This window comes from Lepidochelys olivacea, assembly GCF_965140295.1.
Source record: "Lepidochelys olivacea isolate rLepOli2 genome assembly, chromosome: 24".
Lineage (NCBI taxonomy): Eukaryota > Metazoa > Chordata > Testudines > Cheloniidae > Lepidochelys > Lepidochelys olivacea.
This window is the reverse complement of record NC_140434.1, coordinates 5,096,769-5,122,111: the sequence shown is the minus strand read 5'-3', so window position 1 is coordinate 5,122,111 and position 25,343 is coordinate 5,096,769. Positions and strand designations below refer to the sequence as shown.

The 25,343-nt window shown below is 52.5% G+C and overlaps 1 protein-coding gene across 3 annotated transcripts in view; it reads right to left on the bottom strand.

Annotated features, from left to right (window-relative positions):
• Nucleotides 1-25,343, bottom strand: part of LMNA (lamin A/C) — a 99,886-nt gene that overhangs the window by 49,250 nt on the left and 25,293 nt on the right. For 2 of the 3 annotated variants that reach the window (XM_084613924.1, XM_084613925.1), the window contains one exon: nt 1,233-1,595. In XM_084613924.1, the coding sequence (XP_084470050.1) occupies nt 1,233-1,582 (350 nt within the window). In that variant the 5' untranslated portion in view covers nt 1,583-1,595. Of the gene's footprint in view, nt 1-1,232; nt 1,812-25,343 lie in introns of those variants that run through there. The other variant, XM_084613923.1, reaches the window with a different exon arrangement.

Below are 25,343 nucleotides of genomic sequence, written 5' to 3'. Positions count from 1 at the left end.
ACCAGCTCGTTGGAATGGGCAGAATGCCACCTGGTGCTATTGAGCTCCCCGATGCCAAGTCTAGTATAGCAGGGAGGTGCGTGGGTGGGGAAAGGGGGGTTTAGGCAAGTTTGGCAGCAGCAGGGGAAAGGAAAGTACAATATAGGGAGGGGAGGAACAGACTTTGAAGCTACCAGTCAGACAGAACCAGGGGGGCTCCCATCACACCCCAGAGCGCCGCAATAAGAAGGTGAGTTTGACACACCAAGAGTTAACCCCAAATCCAAGCCCTTGAATCCCATTTGTCTATGCAGGCCCAGGCTAGTTTCGAAAGAGACACAGGGCAATAGAAAGAGGCTCAGCAGAGCCATGGATCTGCGCTCCAGCCCATTCCCAAAGACCCTCCCGCATGGCATCTCGCATGGTAACGCACAGAAAACCCCCGGTCAGGTAACAGGGACAGCTCAGCACAAGCCAGTCATTTAAAAATCTGTTAAAGGTGGAGTGGGGGAATATGCCAGGCAAGCAAGATCTCCAAGCTGGAGAGCCAGGGCCAGCTAGATCAATTACTGCTTGGCTTATTCAGCAGCCTCAGAGAGAGAATCTAAGATAGAGATAGGCCCCAAGATGGAAATTCAGAGCCAACTGGATCTAGGGCACCGCGTCCAGCCTACTAGAGAAACGGAGGCCAGACGCAGAGTTTAGATTCAGATTCGGATACCGAACCCTCTCCACTCCCTCTGAAGCCTGGGAGTTCGGATCAGATCCCTTGCTAATTCTACGTCACGTTATTAAAGGCACTTTCATCAGGATCTCTCCACACCAGCGGACAGCTGCCGAGACAATTCCCCTCCAAGGACGGCGCCGGCCCCTGAACACCCAGGGCTGAATTTACACACTGACCATCATGCAGCAATTTATTGCTGGGGGGGGGTACGGGGGAGCCAAGAATCACCCCCACCCCCCCGCTTCCACAGTAACATCCCAGCCAGGTTAGAGATTTTTCCCATCCTCCTCCGGATTGTTTTTTTTCCCCCTCCAGTCCCTCACTGTTTGCCAAACACATTACAAACATGCTATTCGCTTGGCCCGCAGCCTCAGGATATTTGTGGCCTCTTTCCCAAGGCTGCCAACTCTGGTTGCTCCCAATCCAGCTTCTAGGGACTGCCCCATTCTTGGTAAGGGGGGAAAAGGGAAATTCTTCCATTACCAGCTGCCCCACTGCTTAGCATGGGCACTGCCCTGGGACTTACCGTGCCTTCAGCTCCTTGAACTCCTCCCGCACTTTGCTCAGCTCCAGCTGCAGTCGAGCCCTCTCCTTGGCCACGGAATCCAAGGTCTTGCGGGCATCCGCTAGCTCCGATTCGTAGGCCGACTTGATGCCCGACACCTCGCGACTCACCACCTCCTCGGACTCAGTGATGCGCAGCCGGAGACCTGCGTTTTCCGACTCCAGCGAGCGCACCCGGTCAATGTAGACGGCCAGCCGGTCGTTGAGCTCCTGCAGATCCTCCTTCTCCTGCAGGCGGGTGATGCGGGTTGGAGAAAGCGGGGTGCCATTCGCCCCACTCCGTGTGGCCCTCTTCTGAGATGGGGTGTCCATCGCGGTTCACAGCCTGGCAGAGAGACGGGAACACGGGTCGGTGACTCAGATCTCTGGAGCTGCCTTCCCCACGTCTGCGTCTGCCTCTCTGGTACTGACAGTCTGAGTCACTCACACGGATCTCGGCTCAAATATCCTTGGGAAGTAGGAGATGGGGGAGTGGGAGCGGCTAGGCAAAATAGGGCCAGCCCCCTGCTTTGATTATTTAAAGGAGCAGAGGCTCCTGGAAGAACAGGCGATGTTTAAAATAAGGGCTTGTCCACAAGGGAAAAGTTATAGCGAGATGTACTTAGAATCATAGAATATCAGGATTGGAAGGGACCTCAGGAGGTCATCTAGTCCAACCCCCTACGTTCAGATGTGAATTTAAACAGCTCTAATGATAGTGGTATAATCCCCGTATGAGTATTCTGGAATTTGAGCACCTTTTGCAGTTTAGTTTTTGCTGCTTTGGACGGGGTTTAAACTGAACTGCGAAGTGCCACTCTTGTTCCAGAATAAAAATAATAAATAGCAATCCCTAGCTCTTCTGGGGCACTCTTCATCAGTAGATCTCAAAGCACTTTACAAAGGAGGTCAGTATCATGGTCTCCATTTTACAGGTGGGGAAACTGAGACAGAGGGCAGGGAAATTACTTGCTCAGGGTCACCCAGCAGGGTGGTGGCAAAGCCAGATCTCCTGAAGCCCAGTGCAGTGTTCTATCCACTAGGCAATCCTGCCTCCAGAATAAGAGTGCTCACACAAGGAGTTAGAGCTTATTTACATGGGGTAGTTGACCAGAATAGTCCCCCAGGTGGACATTCTTGTTCCAGAATAAGGCCTTTCCTACAGGGAGACACCCAGGAAAGTTTATCCGAATTAACAAAAGGTGTGAATTTAACCTGCTTTAACCTCATGTGGGCATGCTCATTTGGAATACGAAGCAGCCCACTTCTCATTGGAAGTGGATTAAGCTATGCCAGAAAAAGGCACCCTCCTGCTGGAATGAGAGCATCCACCTGGAGAGCTACTGTGCTTTAAATTCACAGCCAGCCTTACTCTGCAACAATTTCCCCTTGTGTAGACAAGCTCTTAGAGACACCTCCCATCCCAAACCAGATCTGTGCCAGGCCAGGTCATGGCATCAAGGGACCTTGTGGGTGCTGGGGTGAGGCAGCCACCCAGCATACACAGTAACCCCCTAAAGTGAGGGACATGGTCCAGTGGCTAGTGAGAGTCAAGACTCCCGGATTCTACTGCCCAGATCTGGCAGCTTCAGGGAGTCAGGAGTCCTGCATTCTCTTCCAAGCACTAGCACTATTAGGCTGTGTCTACACTAGGAAATTAGGTCAGTATAACTACATCACTCAGGGATGTGAAAAATCCACACCCGGTCCCACAGCTGTGCCGCTGCAGCATTTTAAGAGCAGACAAGCCCCTAGTTCAAGCAGAAGGCTGGCAAGATACTCAGATCAAAGCAAGGAGTGTGGTCTAGTAGTAAAACCAGGCGGGTCTCAGGAGTGAATTCACACTGGAGCAGCCACAGAGAAGTGTTACTAGGATGCTCCAGGACGGTGGCTCTCAACCCTTCCAGACTACTGTACCCCTTTCAGGAGTCTGATTTGTCTTGCGTACCCGCAAGTTCCACCTCACTTAAAAACAACTTGCTTACAAAATCAGACATAAAAACACAAAAGCGTCACAGCTCACTAGTACTGACAAATTGCTCTCTTTCCCATTTTTCCCATATAATCATAAAATAAATCAACTGGAATATAAATATTGTACTTACATTTCAGTGTATAGTATAGAGAGCAGTATAAACAAGTCATTGTCTGCATGAAATTTTAGCTTGTACTGATGTCACTAGTGCTTTTTATGTAGCCTGTTGTAAAACTAGGCAAATATCTAGATGAGTTGATGTACCCCCGGAAGACCTCTGCGTACCCTAAGGGGTACGTGTACCCCTGGTTGAGAACCACTGCTCCAGGGAACGGAAAACCAGTCTTACAAGAGGACACTACAAGAGCTTGACTTGTTGAGCCTGGCAAAGCACAGGCTGAGAGGAGATCTGACTGCTGTCTCTAAATACATCTCAACCAGGTGGTGGGCCAGCATAGACGATGCACAGGGCAGGGGGCAGGACCAGGACATTTCCCCTCCCCTCCCACTGCTGTCACTCAGACCAGGCCCAAGCCGCTTCTAGCAGGCAGAGCTTGTTTCATGTTCTCTGTGTATATAAAATCGTCCTACTGTATTTTCCAATGCATGCGTCTGATGAAGTGAGCTGTAGCCCACGAAAGCTTATGCTCAAATAAATTTGTTAGTCTCTAAGGTGCCACAAGTCCTCCTATTCTTAGAGCTTGTTAGATAGCTTTTGGGTCCCAGTCCCATCAGGCTCAGCTGGGTTCAGACAGCATGTCAGCAGCTGATACACAGAGCGTGGATGCTAAGGATAGCCCAATGTCCTGACAGAGAAAGCAGCTGTGTGCGCGTGTGGGTGGGCGCAGGGGGGGTCATCGCTAGGGACAACGGGACCCCCCCTTTTCTCTCCCCCTCCAACCTGGCAGCAGGATCAGAGTAGGAAGTATCTATCCAGCCAGCTTCTTCCTCTAGAGAGGGTGGCAACTGATTCCCCCACCTCAGCAGCAGCTGAGGCTGCCTCCTCCACCCCATTCATGGGCATCGTGGACTGCACTGATCTCAGGACCAGCCTGCTGCGGGCAGCATCGTCCCCAGGGGGGACACGTTAGCCATATTTACGCAGCGATGACACCTAGGCCAGGGACCTGTTGGGCCAGAGGCGACACAGAATTGGTGCCTTCCTAGTGCAGGAAGCCGAATCCCAATTTCCTTCTTGACTGATCTCCCTCTCCCCAGTCGGGGAAGTCTTCGCTCATCAGCTTACGAGAGTAATAACCCTCTATAGCAAGGGTTCAACCAGGGGTACGTGTATCCCTGAGGGTACGCAGAGGTCTTCCAGGGGGTACATCCTCTCATCTAGATATTTGCCAAGTTTTACAACAGGCTACATAAAAAGCACTAGCCAAGTCAGTACAAATTAAAATTTCATACAGACTTGTTTATATGGCTCTATATACTATACACTGAAATGTAAGAACAAAATTTATATTCCAGCTGATTTATTTTACAATTATATGGTTATAAGGAGAAAGTCAGCAAATTGTCCATAATACCGAGCTGTGACGCTTTTGTATTTTTAGGTCTGATTTTGTAAGCAAGTTGTTTTTAAGTGAGGCAGAACTTGGGGATACACAAGACAAATCAGACTCCTGAAAGAGGTACAGTAGTCTGGAACGATTGAGAACTATAGCACTTTTTTAACCCTAGATCTGGCTAGTTAGCTAGACAAGGTCCTTCTCTCTTTTGGGTTTGTCCTAGCACCATGGGGCCCTGGTCTGTGAGCGGGGCTCCCATGTGCCATCGCAATAATAAATTATAACACCTGGTCCCCATCACTGTCAGGGCCTCCCCATTCCTCCGTGTATTTATCCTCACATCCTCTGTGCAGCAGGGCCGTGCCAATATCCCCATTGTAGCACAGAGAGGCTAAATGACTCACCCCTGGTCACAATGGGACTCTGGGGCAGAGCAGGGAATTCAACTGCAGTTTCCTGAGTCCCAGGCTAGGGCCTGAACCCACTGGCCCATCTTTCCTCTCTCCTAGCTCTCACAGTGCTTTACAAAGGTTATCTGATGGAGGAAACTGAGGCACAGGGCAGTGCAGTGTCTTGCTTAAGGTCACACAGTGAATCAGTGGCAGAGCTGGGAATAGTACCCAAGTCTCCTAGTACCCAGTCCCCGGCTCTAACTACTAGACCACACCCCCTTCTGGAGCCAGGAATAGAACGCAAGACGCCTTGTCAGCCAGGCTCCTGCGCTAACCAATAGGGAAGGCTCCCATATGAAAAACAGGCAGCTTTACTGAAGCCCTCCTGCACCGTCAATCCAGGAAGGCACTGCCCCAGCAAGCACCAGTGCCCTTTAGGGGCAGGGAAGGTTATTGCTCAATCAATTCCATGCAAGTTCTTTCACCCCACCCCCTTCCAGTCATGCACTAAGCAATGGGACTAATATCCATTGTTCTCTCTGCTTCTCTCCCCAGGAGAACAGGGCGTGCCACAGAGGGGTTTGTTTTGGTAGGGTTTTGCTCTGTGTACAGCTGAGCACGCTGCTCATTGCAAGCCTCGCCCATGGATACCACAGGAGAGCAAAGTGGGGGACATGCACGAGAGTTAGCCAGTTGTGCTCTGCCTCCCACGGGGGCACTCCAGGCTCTTTCCAGCCCAGGAATGCAAGGCCAAGGATAAGCCCAGATGAGAGCAAGATGGCAGCTCTGATCCGGCACTGGAGCAGGCATCTCCCCCGCCCCTGGACAACACCTTAAAGAGCCAGGGAGCGCCCTCCCCTACAGCCCCCCTGCCTTTAACAAAGCCCCTCTCAGATTCACGCAGCTGGAAAGTTTGGAGGGGCCCCTGCTACACTCTGCTGTGCCTTGGAAGCTCAGGGGTGGAGGGAGCTTGGCTGGGGTCAGGGACAAAGGGGGTTCAGTGTTACACAGGTGGGATCGGGGCGGCGATTACGTTAGCAAAGGAGGGCAAGGTTGGTGGCACGGGAAGGGCAGGTGCTGGGGGGGGCCTATGGGATAAAGGCTGTCGGGGGGTGGGGTGCGGTTCAGATGGCAGCTATCTAGATACTTATGGCCCAGTCCCTGTGCAGCGGGGGGCAGATCCAAATGCCTGATGGGATCAAGGGCAGGAACTATCTTTGTTTTGTACAGCCCCTAGCACCATGGGGGTCCGGGTTCTGCGACTGGGGCTCCCAGGCGCTATCACAACGTAGCTGGTGATGACAGGAGACAGCCTGGGGGTGGCAGCGTGTGGGGCTCAGGAGGGGTAAAGGCCTGGGGGAGACGGAGGAGGGGCTCTGGGGTACACTGGATAAGGGGGCTTGGGGCTGACCGGCTCCGCCCACGAGGAACAGGCTCTGGGACAGAGGGGTTTGCTTGGCGCTCGGCTCCCGCGCCCAGCAGACAGCAAGGGGAAAGGAGCTGCCCTTTCCCCCGCCCCACACAGGGGCCTGGAATGGGGCAGGGTCACTTGGGGGGGGAGGAGGAGGAGAAGGGCGCCCAGGGTCACCGCTTCTCTTTCCTGCAGAGGCAGCGTTTGGAGGGGAGCCCCCCCGTCGCTGAGCATGACTTACCCCACCCAGTGCTCCCCCAGGGGGCAGCCCCCCACGACCTGCCCCCTTTACCCACTGCACCAACCAACCAGCGCCCCCCCCCTTCCTTATCTGCAGCAGCTGCGCAGGACGGGAGCCCGCCCGGCGCCCTCGAAGGGGTTAATCTGCCGGCGCTCTGTCCTCAATGAGGGTGAGCCCATGACGCCACGAGGCTTCCTCGTGTCTCATTGGTTGACGGGGTGGTCACTCTGCCTCCGTTCTCTTCCCTCCCCTCGGCTTGCTGCTCGTGCAGTCTGGGTTCCTCCCTCTCGCGCCCGGCCGCTTCTTGTCTTTCAAATCCCAGCTCCCCTGGGGCAGTGGGGGGCAGAGAAAAAGCGGGAAGCATGAAGCCAGCAGCTCCTCCAGGCCCAAAAAACCAGATGGCCAATACAGAGACACCCCCACGTGCAAAGATAGCTGATAAGTGTATAATTATGACCTTGGCTTAACAATCAGTAATTGCCCTCTCTATAAAAACACAACTCACACACAGAAGCAAGCCAGAGAAATCTCCTGGGTGTCAAGCCAGTCTCATGATGGGGTGGGGCTCTGCCTGCGGATTTCTGGTGGCCTGGGGTTGGCTTTCCTGTGACTCGCCTCTGGCCCTCGCTCCACCGAGATGGTTTGCATTCTGGAGGCTGCCGATTAAAGACCCCGGCAGGAGAGAAAATCCCTCTAAGACGGAGGCCCTGTGTGGGCACAAATGACAGGAGACCAGAGCTGCCCTCTGTGACTCTCCCAGTAATTTAAGGGGTGGTGGGTTAAGGGTAGGGGGTAGCAGCAGGGCTAAGTGGAGGAGACTGGGTGCTCTCTAGGGGTACGTCGGAGTGAGCCTCCCAGCACGAGAAGAGGAGTACTTGTGGCACCTTAGAGACTAACCCCATCCAAAAACCACACACACAAACTCACTAGGGAGAGTGGTCACTTTGGATGAGCTATTACCAGCAGGAGAGTGAGTTTGTGTGTGTATGGGGGTGAGGGGGTGAGAAAACCTGGATTTGTGCAGGAAATGGCCCACCTTGATTATCATGCACATTGTGAAGAGAGTGCTCACTTTGGATGGGCTATTACCAGCAGGAGAGTGATTTTGGGGGGGTGGGGGGGAAAGGGTGAGAAAACCTGGATTTGTGCTGGAAATGGCCCAACTTGATGATCACTTTAGATAAGCTATTACCAGCAGGACAGTAGGATGCGAGGAGGTATTGTTTCATGGTCTCTGTGTGTATATAATGTCTTCTGCGTGGATTTCCACGGTATGCATCCGATGAAGCGAGCTGTAGCTCACGAAAGCTCATGCTCAAATAAATGGGTTGGTCTCTAAGGTGCCACGAGTCCTCCTGTTCTTTTCGCGGATACAGACTAACCCGGCTGCTCCTCTGAAGCACGAGAAGAGTGTGCTACAGGGTGCTACTCCCCGTGGCAGATATTTACAGCTGGCTCGCAACTGCACGTCTGTGAGTGTGCAGCATGCGGGGGGCTGCAAGCCAAGTAACCATGGACCCATAAATGCCAGCTTGTATTGGCCTTCACCCTAGGAGGCAGTACAGCCTAGTGCTGGGCCCTAGGAGAGACGGGTTCTACCCTAGCTCTGCCGCCAGCCTGCTGGACGACCTTCGACAAATCACAGCGCCGCTCTGTGCCTCGGTTTCCCCATCTGTAAAACAAGGATAATGATACTGACTCTCTTTGTAAAGCGCTTTGAGAGCTGTGGCTCAAACATGCTAGATAAGAGCTAGGGATTATTATATTTTAAAAAAAATACAACCATTGCCAATTCTGGTGATTTTATCACCAGTCTCATGATAGTTGGCATTTTTCTTAAAGCCCCAGCTCCTGGAGGCCTGTAATTAGGTGAGAATCTTAGGGACTTTTTTGCTAGCCCTTGTAGAGGTGGAGAAAAGCTGGAAAACATTAGTATTATTTATTATTTGCACTGTGGTAGCGCCTGTCATGGCCCAGGACCCCATAGTGCCAGGCACTGCACAATCACAGAACAAAAAGACAGTCCCTGCCCCTAGGAGCTTATGACTCCTAAAGGCTCTGACCCCAGAAGGCAATTAAAAGAACCCCCACATTTATTATGTTTTTAAAATCTCATGATTTGGGGGGCTTGACTCCTGGTTTCGGAATGCTTGGCATTGGCAATTCTCCAGCACGCAGGTTCATGATGTGCTAGAGGAGGGGAGGGGGACGGGCAGATCCACAGCTGGTCAAATGAGGACACAGTTCCCTGGTGCTCACTACAGCTGTGCCCACTTATGGCAGCTGAGGATCCGGCCCTGCAGAGTGATAAGGCGCAGCAGTGGTCCCAGGAAGGCTGCACTGTCAGGGCAGGTCGTGCCCCAGGTGGCAGGCTGCAGTGCATATCCTTTCTCACCTCTGCGGTGCACACCCCATATCCCGCATCTGGAGATCAAATCAGATTCGACGGTTTCACCACCGCACAACTTCACATGACTGAAAGGAGGCTCGGGGCGGCTATAGCCAGGTGGGGGCTGCGAGTCGGGATTGAGGGGCATTGGCAGAGCTGTGTGGGAGAGGAGCCCAAGACTGGAATAGTGGGGAGACTGTGGGCTGGGACTGAGGAGCATCAGCCATGTGGAGAGCCCAGGACTGGTACAGCAGGGGGGCCTGCACGTCAGGATTGAGGGGCACTGGCGGAGCTGCGTGTGGGTCAAGCACCCAGCACCCATACACATGAGCCCTGATTTAATCTGGTGCTATCAAATCCTGTCTGAAATTAGACAAAATTCCCTCCCAAGCTAATTAGAAAGAAGCAACGCTCACTGGTTTGCAAGGCAGCCAGGCGGGTGACTCACTCTGCAGCCAGGGCAACACACACACAATCCAGCTTTTATGAATAAGTAATCTGATTTCTCTCCAGCATGGCAACAGTGAGTCACTGACTGTCAACAAACACAAGAGGGGCGGGGGAGGGGAGAAAGGAGGTTCTGCTCCTGGCAGAGCGGAGAATCTGTCCCAATCCCAGCAAAGATCAAAGGTCCAACTTTCAAAAGATAACAGTTCTAGTCTGGGAAGCCACATGGTCTTGTAACTGCAGTCATGCGGCTGGCGTGATTTCAGGGGGTATGGTGAGCCAGACAGCTTTCTGCTCGCAAACCCTGGCTTCTAGGAGAAAGACAAGTCCCAACAGGTCACCCTGGCCAATGCAGGATTGCTGTCTAGTACTAATGTCCAACATAATTTTAACGGTGTTTCCACCACTTCCCTCCTGTGGCCAGGACACAGGGCTGCAAAGCTGCCCTTTGCATGCCATCCCCTGGTCCTGAGGCTGCTGTGTGCCAGGCTGGTACTCCTCACCTCCCAGCATTAGAGTAGCTGGCTCCAGCTGCCAACTGGGCCTTGCAGGCAGCTGGGCTGGAATGCATGGAAAATGACCTCCAGTAGCGCAGTGTAAATCTGGAGCGACTCCACCCAAGCCGCTGGATTTACAGAATGGGAGTCGATGGCAGCCCTTCCCTGCGTCGGGGACAATCCCTGCCGGCGTTGCTGACCTGCATGAGGGAGTTCCCCAGCCATCAAAGTTCCCCAGCCCCAGACATGATGGAGAGGGGACCAGGCTGTTGGGAGGGCAGGGGTAGGGGCAGGTGGGAGGGAATTCACCCACACTCCCATCAGCTGGGGCTTCTCTTCCCCCACACCTTTGACTTAGCCTTCTCCTGCAGCCCAATTCTTATGTGGAAAAACCCACCTGCTCCAGCACATGGCCGCAGAGCCTGTAATTAACTGGGGTGCAGGGGGGCTGGCACCCCAACGTGGAAGCTTTCTGGGGTTCACTGGACCCTGGGCTGGATGCAGGAATTGCTGGGTGGGGCTCTCTGGCCTGGACTAGCCAGGTGGGTCAGACAGGACAATCTGAACGGTCCTGTCGAGCCTTGAAATCTATGAGTCAGGTGGAGGAGGGGGCATGGATATTTAATAACATTTCCCTCCCTCAAAAAAGGAAACTAGACTGGAGCCCAGATCCCCACAGAGCGGGGAGTCAGGGTCCCTTAATAAGGCAATACCCTTTAACTCAAAGTATTAGTACTGAGTTCTGTAGTCATGCTTTTCTTCAGAAGATCTCACAGAACTTTGCTAAGGAGGTCAGTATCTTTATCCCCCATTTTACAGGTGGGGAAACTGAGGCACAAGAGAGTGCAAAGTGATTTGCCCAAGGTCACCGAGCAGGCCAGTGACAGGGCCAGGAACAGAACCCAGGTCTACTGAGTGCTCTATCCAATAGGCTACACTGCCTGTCAAAGGACACCCTCACACACAGCCATTTGTCCCACCTTCTGCTCACAGCTGGCCTGAGTCCCCGCTGCCCTGCCATGCAAAGTGGCTGCAAAAGGCTCTCATCCTGGTTTAACAGCCTTTTAGTCAGATTCTCATTTACCCCAAGGCTCCTTTGCACAACACTGGCAGTGTAAACAATCCTTAGAGTGGATATGAGCGTAGCTCCCATTTTCCAGGAGCTAAACACTGCCAATTCAGTGTCAACGGGCCTGAGTGTAATGGGAATCTGGCCTGTCGCCTGTGTGCTAGTGTAAATGACCCCTCGGGGTGCTGGGCACCGAGGAGGAGGAGCTGGGCCCAAAGCTCCCCCAACACGCTGGGACAGAAGCCTGCGGCGCTGTGTCTAACTCGGAGGCTTCAGGGCAACTTCATTCTGTCAGCTCCAGCAGCAGAAGGGAAGAGCAAATGCACCAACATGGCTGCTAGTGGGCCAGCTGGACCGTAAACAGCCTCCCCAGAGCCCAGTGCTCCCTCTCTCCTGGACGCTACCACGTTCTTTCTTCCTCCCTCACACTTCTCTTTGCTTCCTGTCTTTCTCTTGTATTCTTTTTTCCCTTCTTCAGTGACTCTTTTTTCCTGCCTTCAATCATTCTTTCCTTCTTCCATTTTTTCTTTCTTCCTTCTATTCTTTGCTTTTCTCTTTGTGTTTTTTCTTCTCCTTCTTCCCTCCTTTCTCCTTCTTTCCGTCTCTCTCACTTCTTTTCCCCTTATCCCCTTCCTTCCTTCCATTTTCTGCCTTTTTGTCATCCTGTCTTTCTTTCTTTTCTCATACACCTCTCCCTTCACTCCCAGCACAGGGCCGCGTCCCTTGCTCTGGCATCTGCCTCTGACAGAGCTCCATACCTCATGCTTCCTTGAACCACTGCGTGCGACTTGCCTCTCTAGGCAGGATGTAGGCTGGGTGGAGTGAGCTGCAATGGGACCTTCTCCCCATGGGGGGAGGGAGGGGTTGATCCTGTGTGGGGCCCTGAGCCACCATTGAATCCGCCCCTTGTGTCCCATCCTGTGTCTGCACAGCCCATAATGTCACACACCCTTAGAGGCAGGATGTGTGGGAGCAGCCGGAAGGGGCTGCACCCCTGAGATGCAGCATCATGGCCCCACATCTTGGGCCTGGCCGCATGTCATTTAGAGCAGCCCTGAGGGTACTCTAATTGACACTCTGCTCCCTATGGGAAGCAGAGAATAGCCAGAGTACAGTGCCCTCCGGCCACGCCCAGTCTGTCCCTTACACTGATGCTGGGAGCAGGTTGGCAGGTGCAGAGCCTTTACACCAGCTCCACAGCGGCCGGGGAGTCCCCTGTGCTAGGTGGATTCTCAGGGGGCCATTTCCACCCGCTTGGGCTGCCAGGGTGGCCTTGGTGTCACTGAGTGTCCCCCTCCTGGAGAGTGCCACGCAGCTCCCCCACATCAGCTGTAGGATCATCTTGCCTTCCTGGACAGCTCTTTCTTTCCTGCCCTGAGCCAGCTTCCCTGCTCCCTGGGCTGGGATCCCAACAGCCCCGGCCCTATTGTTACTGATGACCTGGCAGCACCTTTAACTTGCGGATGCTCTGCTAACTCAGGGCTAGTTTATTTTGGATTGGATTCCCCTGCGGCTCAAGGAAATGCTCCCCCAGCTGAAAGCGGCCCCTGCTTGCTTAGTGAGGGCGGGGCTCTGGGAGGCCCTATCAAGAATTCAGACCCTGCCAAGGCTATGAAGTATTATCGGATGTTAGAAGTTTGCTTTTCATCCCAGAGCTGTTATTTTGTTGTTTCCTAAATGGGGAGGGAATTGAGAGAGAAAATTTCTACTTCTGCTTGGCCATTGTATATCACTGTTCAGCCAAAGATTTCATAGCTCTCTGGAGACACAAATTCATTTAGGTTCAAAACATCCCATGGAGTAAGGACAGTGTTGTTATCCCCATGTTGTGACTGGGGAAACTGAGGCACAGGGAACGACTACAGCTGATGTTATAAAAGAAAAGGCTATGCTCAGCTACCAGGAGCAGCCTTTTCATTCAAATAATACTCTTGCTTTTTCCATCAGTAGACCTCAAAGCACATTACAAAGGAGGCCAGTATCATTAACCCCACTGTATACATGGGGAAACTGAGGCACAGAAGTGGGGAGTAATTTATCCAAGGTCATCCAACAGGACACAGCGACACAGGCAGGAACAGGATTCTGGTCTCCTGAGTTCCAATCCAGTGCTGCATCCACTAGACAATGCTGCTTGTGGGAGAGTCTAGCAAATATAAGAGAATCCTCTACGGTTATCAGAGTCAGAGTGGCCAGTGATAGCCCAGCTGCTTTGGGGGAGATACTGTCTGACCTCGCAACCGAGATGGTCTGGCGATGGGAGAGTACAGCGCTGGTGATTCTAGCTGAGGATCATATAAAGTTCCCATCACCGTAGTATCTGGACCCCTCACGGTCTTGAACGTATTGATCCTCACAACACTCCGGGGGGGGGCAGGGCTATCACCCCCATATTACAGGTGGGGAAACTGAGGCACATAGCAGGTAAGGATAAGCCTCTAGGACTTGTCTACATGGGAAAGTTACATCTGGGACCAGCAAAGCATCGATTGCAAAACAAGAGCAGACCAGGGCCCTGGCTCTTTACGATCGTTGGGCCGAGTGCTCCAGAGCTGGGGGGAGGTGGGGGAACGAAGATTTTATCGTTCATATAATGCAGGAGTTGTACTCTGTGGGTAATTTGAAGCAGATGAGGCAGAGTAGATCACATGCATCACGTTCCCTGGGACACGAGGACAAGCGCCTTTCTCCACCCCCATCTGCCCAGTCAGCTCCTCCATCACCAGGCAAACCAGCCCCTCAGACCAGCCTGGGTGAGTCGACCCTAAACACAGAGAGACCTACATAACCCTACATAACTCCACTGAGCATGCAACCGTTTCCAAATTCCTGCGGGGCTAGGGAAGGAGGGTTTTCCTCCTGCCTTTCTAGCTCTTAAAGCCGAAATGGGGCAGGGAGAGCAGGGAATTGGGTGTGTGAAATAGTCCGAGGGGTGAGATTGCTTTCAAACTCTTTCCCCCTCTTCCAAAGAGGCCTGTCAAAGAGCTGTTCCCAGCCAAACCCCAGTGACTCAGAAGGAAAACAAGTCATTTCCATGGTATTAATAGCCTTTTGCCATATATAAGTCGCTTTTTGTCCCAAAGTGCTTTTTGATGGATGATCATCCTGACTGCAGGGGCGCCCCGGAGCTGAGCATTTCTAAAAATTGCCCCACGCTCCTCACTCACCCACCACTGAAATGCAGTGACTCAGAGGGAGCAGTGCCCCCTACTGAAATACCCACCCTGCATTTCAGGTGAAATGCCTAATTTTTGTCATTCTGTCCAAGAATCCCATTGTTTAATCCCTAGCCCGTGGGCAGACCAGACTCATCTCCAGCTTCAAAGCAAAACGAGAAAGAACGAACCCGGATCCCAGGCTGGGCAGCTCTTTCCCTTTAATGTGCAGGCCTCTTGCGCGCCTGTCCCCAGTGATCATGCTGCCATTTCAAAAGCAGCCACACACCCAGTCCCCAGGGCTTCTCTGCTGAAAGACCCTAGGATTTTTCTCCATTGCGCTCCAGCGTTCTGAACAGTCTACAGGGCGGGAAAATGCTCCGTTAAACCTTGCTCTTCTGGGGAGCCAACCAGGGCTTAATTTGTGCCAGGGCTTGCCAGGGCTGAGCCCTGGCCCCTCTAGGCTGGGGAGTTCAGAGCCCCGGCACCACTGGCCTTGCCGCATCAGTTATGAATGTAAAAAAATTGCTTGAGCCCTGGCAACTAATTGCTTGAGTCCCGATACCTCTCATTCCAGATTAAGCACTGGAGTCAACCCTCCCACCGGGGTCTTTGCAGTTAATCCAGGCACAAAACCAAAGCTCCTGTAACGGGGAGGACTTGAATGTCCCAGGGCTGGGGGAGGCTGACAGAAGGGACCAATTTAACTGAGGGTGCTTCCTCTTCCAGCTGGGATGGGCAGCTGAGGAGGAAGATCCTGGCCTAGGAGATGATCCCTGGCCGAACCCACTGCTAGCCCAGTGTGCAAACCAGCGTGGGACCCCCTGGGAGTGTTTGTTGCCTTGACCTTTTCCATTGGCTTCCATCCAGCTGTATCCTCACTGCGGGCGTCATTCTAGCAACACCCAGCACTGGGAAGTATCAGCCAAAGTCAGCACCTTTTCCAGTGGGTGGGTGAATCCAGCAATGAGCGAATGGCCTCAGGTAACCACTGCCAGTGGGAGATTTGACAGAGCGGTTTGGTTCCAGAGCGGGAGTCTGGTGGCAGTGAAGATAGAACGAGGTTGGCCATTCCCACTTTACTGCCTTTCACTGAAGAGTGCGACAAGCCACCCTACAAGGTCACAGTAAAAGCCAGGCTCCAAAACTCCGATCGCTGCCCCCTCCCTCAGTTACACCTTTCACCCCCACCCCAGTCTCATCCCATGGCTAACAGTAGTGCCTAAAGGCCCCACATGCATCAGAGCCCTGTTGTGCTAGGAGCTGTACATACGCACAAGACTTGTCCATAAGAGCACTTAGTTTGTGGCACACTAGGGTGTAAATCTACATGGCGCTAGCCTGCTGCACGCTAAGTGTCTGTGTAGACCTTACTGCCGTGCACTAACAGCTCCCTCGGCTCCTGCTTCACCATGGGGAAGATCAAAGTGCACCACAGAGCTTTTAGTGAGCAGCAGCGGGGTCCATGCGGACAGCGAGGTTAGCGCAGGGTAGATTTACAGCCCGGCTTGCTGTGAACTAAGTGTTCGTATAGAGAAACCCCTGGTAAGAGACACTCCTTCTCCTGAAGCCCCTTATCATCTAACCAGGCAGGGCAGACAAACTGAATATTATTAACCACTTTACACAGATGGAGAACTGAAAAAGATCACACAGTATGTGGCAGAGCCAGAAGTTTAACCTAGGCCTCCCGAGTCCCTGTCCAATGCCTTACCCACAATGCCACGGCCCTGCTGACGATTGGTGCTGTGATGACCAGTGCCTTCTTCACCTTGCTTTGGTGGACTTTTAATTCTAACTGCTAACAACTTGTGAACATAAGGGGTTTGTGTGTGTGTGTGTAGGAGTTTTAATTAGCTAATAATCTTTACTAGGGCTTAATTGCCTTGTTATAAAAGGTAATTACAGCAATACATCAATTAGCACTGTGAAATTAATAGATTTACCAGTTGTATTCATTGAGAGAGAGCGGACTCTTCCAGCCAGCAGCAGCCCGGGCACCCACTTGGAGATGCTCGTGCTAGTGGAAGTGAGAACCTGACAGCAAGACCTTTGCTAATTCGACAAGGAATCTGGTCACCCACCCCTTGCTTAGAAGTGACCCCATACGAGCCCTGCTGCCCCAGGAGGGATCAGAACAGGAATTGTCTACACTGCAATTACAAATCTACGGCTGGCCTGCGCCAGTTGACTTGGGCTCGCAGGGCTTGGGCTAAGAAGCCGCTTAGACATTCAGGGCAGTGTGGACATCTGGGCTTGGGCTGTGAGATGGGAGAGTCCCAGAGATCAGGCTGCAGCCCAAGCAGGAACCTCTACACAGCAATTACAAAGCCCCTAAGCTGGAGAGCCAAGTCAGCTGGCATGGGCCAGCTGCGTGTCTAACTGCGTGTAGACATACACTAAGAGCACAAGGGTCCCTAGTCCTTACCAGCCAGCATGCAGCATCCCTGTCTCTTTATCAGTAGGATCCCTATACTCCGATTTCCAGATTCCCTTTATCAATACCGTCCCCGCCCTCTGATCTCTGCCTATAGAGTCTCACTTCTTTATCTATAGGGTCTCTGCAATCATATCCCTGACACTTTATCTATAGGATCCTTATCTCTTTATCTATCTTTATGCCCCCTTTAGCTTTAGGAATCTTGCACTCTGATCCCAGCCCCATTAGCTATAGGATCCCTGTGTAGTGTTCCCTGCTGCTTTATCCATAGGATCCCAGTACTCCGTTTCCCACCCCTTTTTCCATAAGGTCTCTGCACACTGATCTTTGCCCCACACAACATGCTTTCCCATAACATTTAGCAGGGAACAATCTTTCTTTTTTCCAGAGACAGGACAACCCTATTCCAAGTGTCACGCCCCTTTTTCCTGTCTATGAGAAGCAGCTAATCCAGAGGGTCTAGCCAGCAGCAGCTGGATCCGTGCCCCATTTTGGTCCCGTGCCCCATTCCTTTCCCCCCGAGAGCAGAGATAGTAAACCCAGGCTTTCATGTTCACCAGCACCCCCTCCAACCTGCCCTGCATTCACCCCCCACCCTCGAGAATGGAGTAATGCAGCTGACCAGGGTACGGCCCATGCTGCTCATTAAATAACCTTGTGGTGAAACTTCCTCTCCCAGAACGAGGGGCATCTATTCTTCTATCAGTCTCACCTCCCCGGGCACTGTGGATCCTTCTTCAATTACATGGTTGATACTGATTTGGTAACACTTTGCATTTCCTTAGCATTTGCCTCTCAGGGCTTGTCTACACATGGGTTTATTCAGGAGTGGCTATGTCAGGTGGATTCAGCTTCGTGGGTTAAGGTAAACCAGAACAAGGCACTCTTACTCCAGAATAAGACTGTCCACACATGGAGTTAATCAGGAATAGCTATTAGGCTTTAAATTCACACCCTCTCTTAATCTGGATTAACTCTCAAGTGAAGACAATCCCTGAAGCTCAGAGACAGGAAGGGTAGATGGGTCACAGGCCAGGATCCTTCATCACCAGTGCAGGCTACAACAGACATGTTTGCTCCCTAGTTTGAAGGTGTTTTTATCCACAGTCACCTGGTTCCCCCAATTCTTCCCACCCCCCATAAATCCCTACCCACTTCACCAGCTGAATTTATCAACTCTTGTGAAGTGCTTTGAGATCTTTCAGTGGAAGGGAAAATATTGCAATGAACTGACTGGGGGAGGGGGGACAGGGTACATGTTCGAGAGAAAGAGAGACCACTGCCTTCTACAGCATGGAATTAGTCAGGCTCAGCTGTATATCATAGACCCCTATATGCTAACAGCTAGTGAGAATTCTCCTCTAGCCATAATGGGCTTTTGGAGCAAGAGGAGCTGAATTCTAGCTCCTCCAAGTTCTGAGTGGCCATGGATTTATTACAGTACAGCCAAGGTAACCTAGGGCTTTGATGGAGAGGCGGGTGGAAGGCGGGGCTTTGAGGCAGAGGCAGGAAGCTCCGCCTCCTTGAGGCCTTACCAGGGAAGGGTGAGTGGCGGGGGAGGGAAGGCAGACGCAGCTGTGCGGTTTCTGTCCTAGCAGCTGCTCTTTTTCACTGCGCCTTTTGCATTCCTAGCAACTGGCAGAAGAGAGCTCTCGCTAGGCTTCAGCTTGCTCCCAAAGCAGTGGCAGGCATTATAAACCGTCCACATTTGGGTTTGCCTGGATAACATCATGAGAACAGCCTCTCCATTCCAAGGCTGAAATTTAGGGAACCGAGTGTCCAAATCCCTTCGGCATTCTTGAAAATCTCGGCCTAAATATTCAACAAGGAAAAGGAAAAACCCACTACAACAACTGTGGTAGAACCTCGTGACAATAACGGCTGTCCCTACAGCAGCAGTGAGCTAGCAAAGATGATTTCCTGGCGACCAATGCAGTCCATTGTCCAAAAATATCCACCACAAAATAAAACACCTGTTTTGGTAGCACCTACCAAAAATAACTGCTGATCTTGCAGCTACAGAGGCAAAACAAATCAGACCAAACAAAAAAAACAAGCCCTGTCCCTTCCGCAAACCAACAACCCTGTGAAGTCAAACTCTGACTGTTTCCATATAGAATTACTTGGGGGGAGCGGGAGTCAACTTGACCCAGGGGCCCTAGAGATTGTTCATACATGAATCAGCCCCTCCTAAGCATCTTCTCCAGATTGTGACTCCCCCTTATGGAGCCCTTGAGCAGGAGGAGCAGTCACATGGGCCGGCAATGGCGCCATTCTGCGAGGGCCTCTGCCCATGGGGGGATCACACAGATATAGGAACAGGTGGGAGTTTTTTCCACGTGGATACGACAGGCTGGGCACGGAATAAGTGCCCAGGTTACAGGCAGGTCCGGCTCTGTTCGTGTGGAGGGAAGAGGGTCACAGATCAGAGCTCTGCAGAAGAGAGAAACCTTCTAAGCAAACAGGTTGAAACAGTCGAGTGCAATTAAAGGGAATTAGAGCAACAAGCAGGAGCCGAGCTTGGGAATGCAGAGTCTGCATAACTGCACCTGGAGCCAAAGGATCTTCTCTCATCTCCATTTCTAGATCATGGGGCAGGGAGCAGCTTGCAGGGACCCTATGCGTACAGGGGTAGGAATCATGGTGTATGCATCTTGTAGATGAAGGAGTAGGGATTGGAATGCAAGGACACTATAGAGAAAGGAGCAGGGATCAGAGTGGAGGGATCCCATTGATTAAGGGGCAGGGATCGGAGTGCAGAGTCACAGGGAAAGGGGCTGGGATCAGAGACCTCTGCTCTAGTGGTCATGCTGTCCAGACTACGTTCTCGTAAAACACACGCGTGCTGGTGCTGGGGAAACGTGGCCAAGCCCTAGGGACACAGGCCGTTCCGGGCCGTCTCACGGAAAACACACCTCATCCTTGGATCACCCTCGCCTCCTCTTCCATCGGAGCAGGGAGATCTTTTTAAAGGAAAATCTGCCGAACCTCTTGCCTTGGAGCTCCAACTCCAGGCCCCAAGGCAGCCAGCCACGTGGGGTCCATGAATCTTCCCTGCTCCCATCCTGGGCCAACGACTTCTCTTCTCTTCTCTTCTCCCCTCCGGTGTCCATGAGACGCCTTTATCTTTAATAGCTGTTGGATCAGGCCGCAGCTCAGAAAGCCAATAGCCCAGGCTACAGCCCTAAGGGGTCGTGACTAATTTGTACTAGTGATGCCAGTGCCGGGGGTGCCCGTAGGGAGCCAATCACACCCTGCACCACCCGCCTCCCTCCCCAACACCACCTTGTTCCACTTAAGCCAGCTTCCTGGTGAAGAAGCCTAACCAAGCCAAATTCCCTCCTCCCTCCCCACACCAGGAATGCCGGTGGGTTGGGGTTAAGCTCAAATTTCAGTGTACATTTTTTTCCTCTGTGGCTGCCAAGGTAGCAAATTCAGAGAGCTCAGAGAAATTCAAACACAATGAGCTGGCTCTGGATCTGTGCATGGGGGAGGGGGAAAAGGGAAGCAGGCACCTCCCTGCCCCCCCAGCCCAGATGTGCCACACGAAATGCCAACCTCGGAGGTTTTTCTGGGAACAACATTGGTTTCCTGTAGATAAACTGAGCCCCTGAAGGGCTGATTCTCAGGCTATGTCTATGCTGCACGCTGTAGGGTGTGATTGCAGCATGTGTAGACAATACAGGAGCTAGCTTTGATCTAGCTAGCAGCTCAGGTCCTGGAGGAGTATAGCCGTGCCAGCACAAATATCAGCAGAGGCTTGAGAAGCTGCAGCTTCACCTCTCTAGGACCCAAGCTAGTGAGTGCATGTCTATACGTATATATGTCGTGAGCAGCCTCAGGGCTGCTCTAACTTTCACTCTGCTTCCTGTACAATGGAAAGCAGCAAATACTCACAGTACAGTGTGTTCTGGCCACACCCCTAGTCTGCCCCTTATACTGGAGGCTGGGCCCTTCAGCCAGTTCTACCCTGCATGGAGGGAAATTCCCAGGGGGTCGCTTCCACCCACTATCAGGGCCCTTTATGCTACTAGCTTACAGGGCTTTAAACACGGCTTGTCCCACGCTAAGCAACGTTGAATGCCTCCTTTGTTGACCCATTCTCTTACATGATGTTTTTTCCCCAGTGCAGAAGTGGCCAGCTTTGGGGGAGTGCAAGATCCAAGGTTTTATTCCAGCCCTTTAATAAAGATCCCCCCAAACACACCCACACACCCCTTTAACTGCTGGGAAAGACAACATGTTCTGATACAGTCTGGCAGTCCCTGAGGAGCTTCTGTTGGCACCATTTTCTGCACAATGGTTGCGAGTGGAGAGCTTCCCCCCTCCTCCCAAGCTGACAATTCTTGGAAAAGCTTGTGAGCCTTGGGGAGGAGGGGGTGAGGAGGGGGAGACTTGGCACTGCTCCTTTCTAGCAGAGGTCCCCACCCTTTCATCTCCATGCCGGAGTGGCAGCACTGTGGTTTCTGGGCAGTTCTGGGAGAGGCACATGGTTTCCCGTAAATTACAGATCAAGGAGAAGAGACAGGAGGGGGCAAAGTCATGTGACCAGGGAGAGGATTTCCCATCCACACTCAGTCACTCTCATGGCCCTTTGTGCTGCTCTGGAAGCACAAAGGGGTCTTAAAGTAGGTGGAAACAGCCTCCTAGACCCCCACCAAGCAGGGGGCCTCCCCAGACAGGGTGGAGTTGGCATAAGGGCCTTACCCCAGCCCTGCTCCTAGAACCTGGTGCAGAGCATGGATCAGGGGTGCAGCTGGAGCACACTGCACTCCCGCTAGTCTCTGCTCCCCAGGAGCCAATGGACTCAGATTGTAAGTTAGAGCAGCCCTGAGGCTGCTCTAATTTACACTGGGGGCCACGTTGTAGGGCCACAGAATCTTGGAAGTGCTAAGGTGGCTCAAGGCTGCCTTCCCTTTGCCCCCTCCATCCCTGCTCCCAAGGCAGGAATGGGGGAGCTGAGAATCTGGCCCAGTATCAAAGGCACCAGGCTCGGTGGATGCCTCAGGCTGGTGATGCTTGGTGTGTATATTAACGTATTGGCTCCTTGTATATTTCTCATCATCCCAGCAGAGGTAAAGGGGTTTGGATGCTTTCACCTCCAGGTCACCATTCTGAATCCAGCCTGGGTCAGCCCACTCCTTCTATGCTGGCTGTTTGGTGGCCTCCAGGGAGTTTATGTAGGAAATTATGTGTCTGCATCGCAGAGCCTGCTGGGGCAACTGGCACTGGCTGGCCTCCTTGTTGACAGCATCACCAGCAGCTCCCAGGACCAAGCCATATCTCAGCAGCCAAAGATGCAGATCAGAGCATGCATGTGTTACAAGCAAATGTGAAACGTGCAAGCTTTTATCCTGGTGCTCAAAACCATTTTAATTCACACATCAGCTGGCTCTTTCACCAGACATTGTGGGCAGGATCCAGCGCTGCCGCCCTGTTGTCCCAGGCCAGAGACAGTCCAGGCTGAGTCACCAGGCAGCGGCTTATCAATTTCCTACCAGCCCAAGTGGAGAGGTTTGGGGGGAAATGTTTGTGCAGGATGGAGCTGGAACCCATCCAGGACATTAATGGTACTCAGCCGTCCCCTGGCAATTGTGGGTGGAGATGAAAGTGCCTGCAGGAAACACAACGTTAACCTGCAGATGGGTAATCCCTGTCCTGCTTTACAGGCCAAATCCTGGCCCTGTTGAATGGGAGAACTCCCCATTGGTGTCAACGGGAGACAGGGTTAGCCCAAGGACTGGTACAGGCAGGGAGGCACCTCAGTTCTGATCTCACTTCTACCAACAGCAATCCAGAGCGACTCCATTTAGACCAGCGGAGTGAGTCTGGATTCACTGGGGAGCTGAAACCAGGCCCAAACCGAAAGGCAGATCCCCAACCTCACATCCGGGCATAGAATGGACCTCACCCCTTGAATGCAAACAAGGTGCTCGACTGCCCCTGGGGCTCTGTTTCACCTCCGGAGCCTTCAGAGGGCTTTCTGAGGGAGTCCAGGATCCTTACAGGGAAGGGGAGTCGAGGGTGGGGGGCACCACAGGCCAATCCAGCAGATGTGTGGGAGGCTTCTCCATGGGAAGGAAGTAAGCCCCATCCCCTTCCAATGGAATGATACGGGAGGGGGGCCTCTAGCCCAGATGGGTACAAGTGAGGGGCCAAAGAGTCAACCTGTGGAACTCCTTGCCAGAGGATGTTGTGAAGGCCAAACCATAACAGCGTTCAAAAAAGAACTAGATAAATTCATGGAGGACAGGTCCATCAATGGCTAGCTATTAGCCAGGATGGGCAGGAATGGTGTCCCTAGCCTCTGTTTGCCAGAAGCTGGGAATGGGCGACAGGGGATGGATCACTTGATAATTACCTGTTCTGTTCATTCACTCTGGGGCACCTGGCATTGGCCACTGTCAGAAGACAGGATATTGGGCTAGACGGACCCTTGGTCTGACCCAGTAGGGTCATTCGTCTGTTATGCTCTTAAGAGCATCAGCAGGGAAAAGTCCTTTACCTGCTTGAAATCATTTTACTGTAGGAATGGGGCCAGAGTCTCAGCTGGTGTCAATGGTAATGGCTCCAGTGCAGCGACACCGATTTATGCCAGCTGGGGAAGTGTGGCCCACTGGCTTCAATGGAGCAACACTGATTTACACCCGCTGTGGATCTGACCCACTGGCTTCAATGGAGCAACACTGATTTACACCCGCTGTGGATCTGGCCCATTGGCTTCAATGGAGCAACACTGATTTACACCCGCTGTGGATCTGACCCACTGGCTTCAATGGAGCAACACTGATTTACACCCGCTGTGGATCTGGCCCATTGGCTTCAATGGAGCAACACTGATTTACACCCGCTGTGGATCTGGCCCATTGGCTTCAATGGAGCTACGCCGATTTACACCAGTTGCCTATCAGGCCCATTGATTCCAATGAAGCGACGCTGATCTACACCAGCTGGGGATGTAGCCCTCACTGAATTGTCATGTGCAAACATGTCCACAGTGGGACTTTGACTCATATGAGCAGGGACTGCAGGATCAGGCCCACTCCTTCTCGTAGACAATAAAGCCCTTTGACACTGACCTGGTGCCTTAGGATATGTCTGGACTTCAGTCTGAGGGTGTGATTGCAGCGAGTGTAAACATACCCAAGTAATCTTTTGTCTAGCTGTACCAGCCGCTCTACCCCCCGCGTCTCAGGCGGTCTTGTACAGCCATGCTGAAGGCCCTGCGGCTGCAGCTTCCCTGCCATGGGTGCCCAAGCTGCCTACATTAAACCCAGCTCGGGTAGGTCTACACAAGCCGCAGTCACACCCTGGGACTGCAGAGTAGATGTACCCAGGAAGTGAGAAGCCCATTTAGGCTTCCAGGTGGGTGTCAAAGGGCTCCAGTGTTTCTGGAGCAAAAGCCACCTTAGAAATGGTTCTGGGGGAGGCGTCTGTGCAGGTTCCCCATGAGCAGGTGCCCGGCAGGGCTCACAGACAGCAGCTGGCCCACGCACCTGCTGCTTTTGCTGCCTGGCAGGGCAGACTGTATCCAAACTCAGTGCGGGCAGCAGTGACTCAGGGGCCACTGCTTGAAGGCTGTGTTGTTCCTTTTGCTGGTTTCCCTAGTGACAAGAGGGAAAACCCGAAGCATATGGTTTCCGGTGCATCCCTCTGTGTGTCTCCCCATGTGTGTGGGTGGCAGGGGGACCGTACGTCACTCTGCAGACGAAACCCCTCTCGAGATGACACCAGACAAGAGTCAAATCAACTCTTCCCACACTCAGAGCTCTGCTAGCCACTGCTGACAAAGGGCGTCCATTAAAATTACTCACCCAGGCAGACAGTCACCCTCCATAGCTAGCCTCAAGCCTCTTAGCTGTGATTAATGCTAGTATAGTATTGCAAATGGACCGCGTATGATGCCAGCTGAAGACAGCAGGCAAGGGTAGGTGTAAAGAATCACATACAACCTTGAGAAATCGGAGAATCATAGACTATCAGGGTTGGAAGAGACCTCAGGAGGTCATCTAGTCCAACCCCCTGCTCAAAGCAGGACCAACACCAACTAAATCATCCCAGACAAGGCTTTGTCAAGCTGGGCCTTAAAAACCTCTAAGGATGGAGATTCCACCACCTCCCTAGGCAACCCATTCCAGTGCTTCACCACCTCCTTGTGAAATAGTGTTTCCTAATATCCAACCTAGACCTCCCCCACTGCAACTTGAGACCATGGCTCCTGGTTCTGTCATCTGCCACCACTGAGAACCCCCAAGCTTCATCCGCTTTGAAGACCTGGTCTGAAATCAACAAGATGAAACTGAATAAAGACAAGTGCAAAGTACTTCTCTTAAGAAGGAAAAATCTACACAACTACAAAATGGGGCATACCTGGTGAGGCAGTAATACTGCGGAAAATGATCTGGGGGTTCTAGAGGATCACAAATTGGAGATGAGTCAACAGTGCAACACCGTTGTGAAAAAGGCTAGTATCATTCTGGGTTGCATTAACAGGAGCGTCGTATGTAAGACTCCGTCTACACTACCCACCTTGCAGCGACACGGCTGTGCCACTGAAAGGC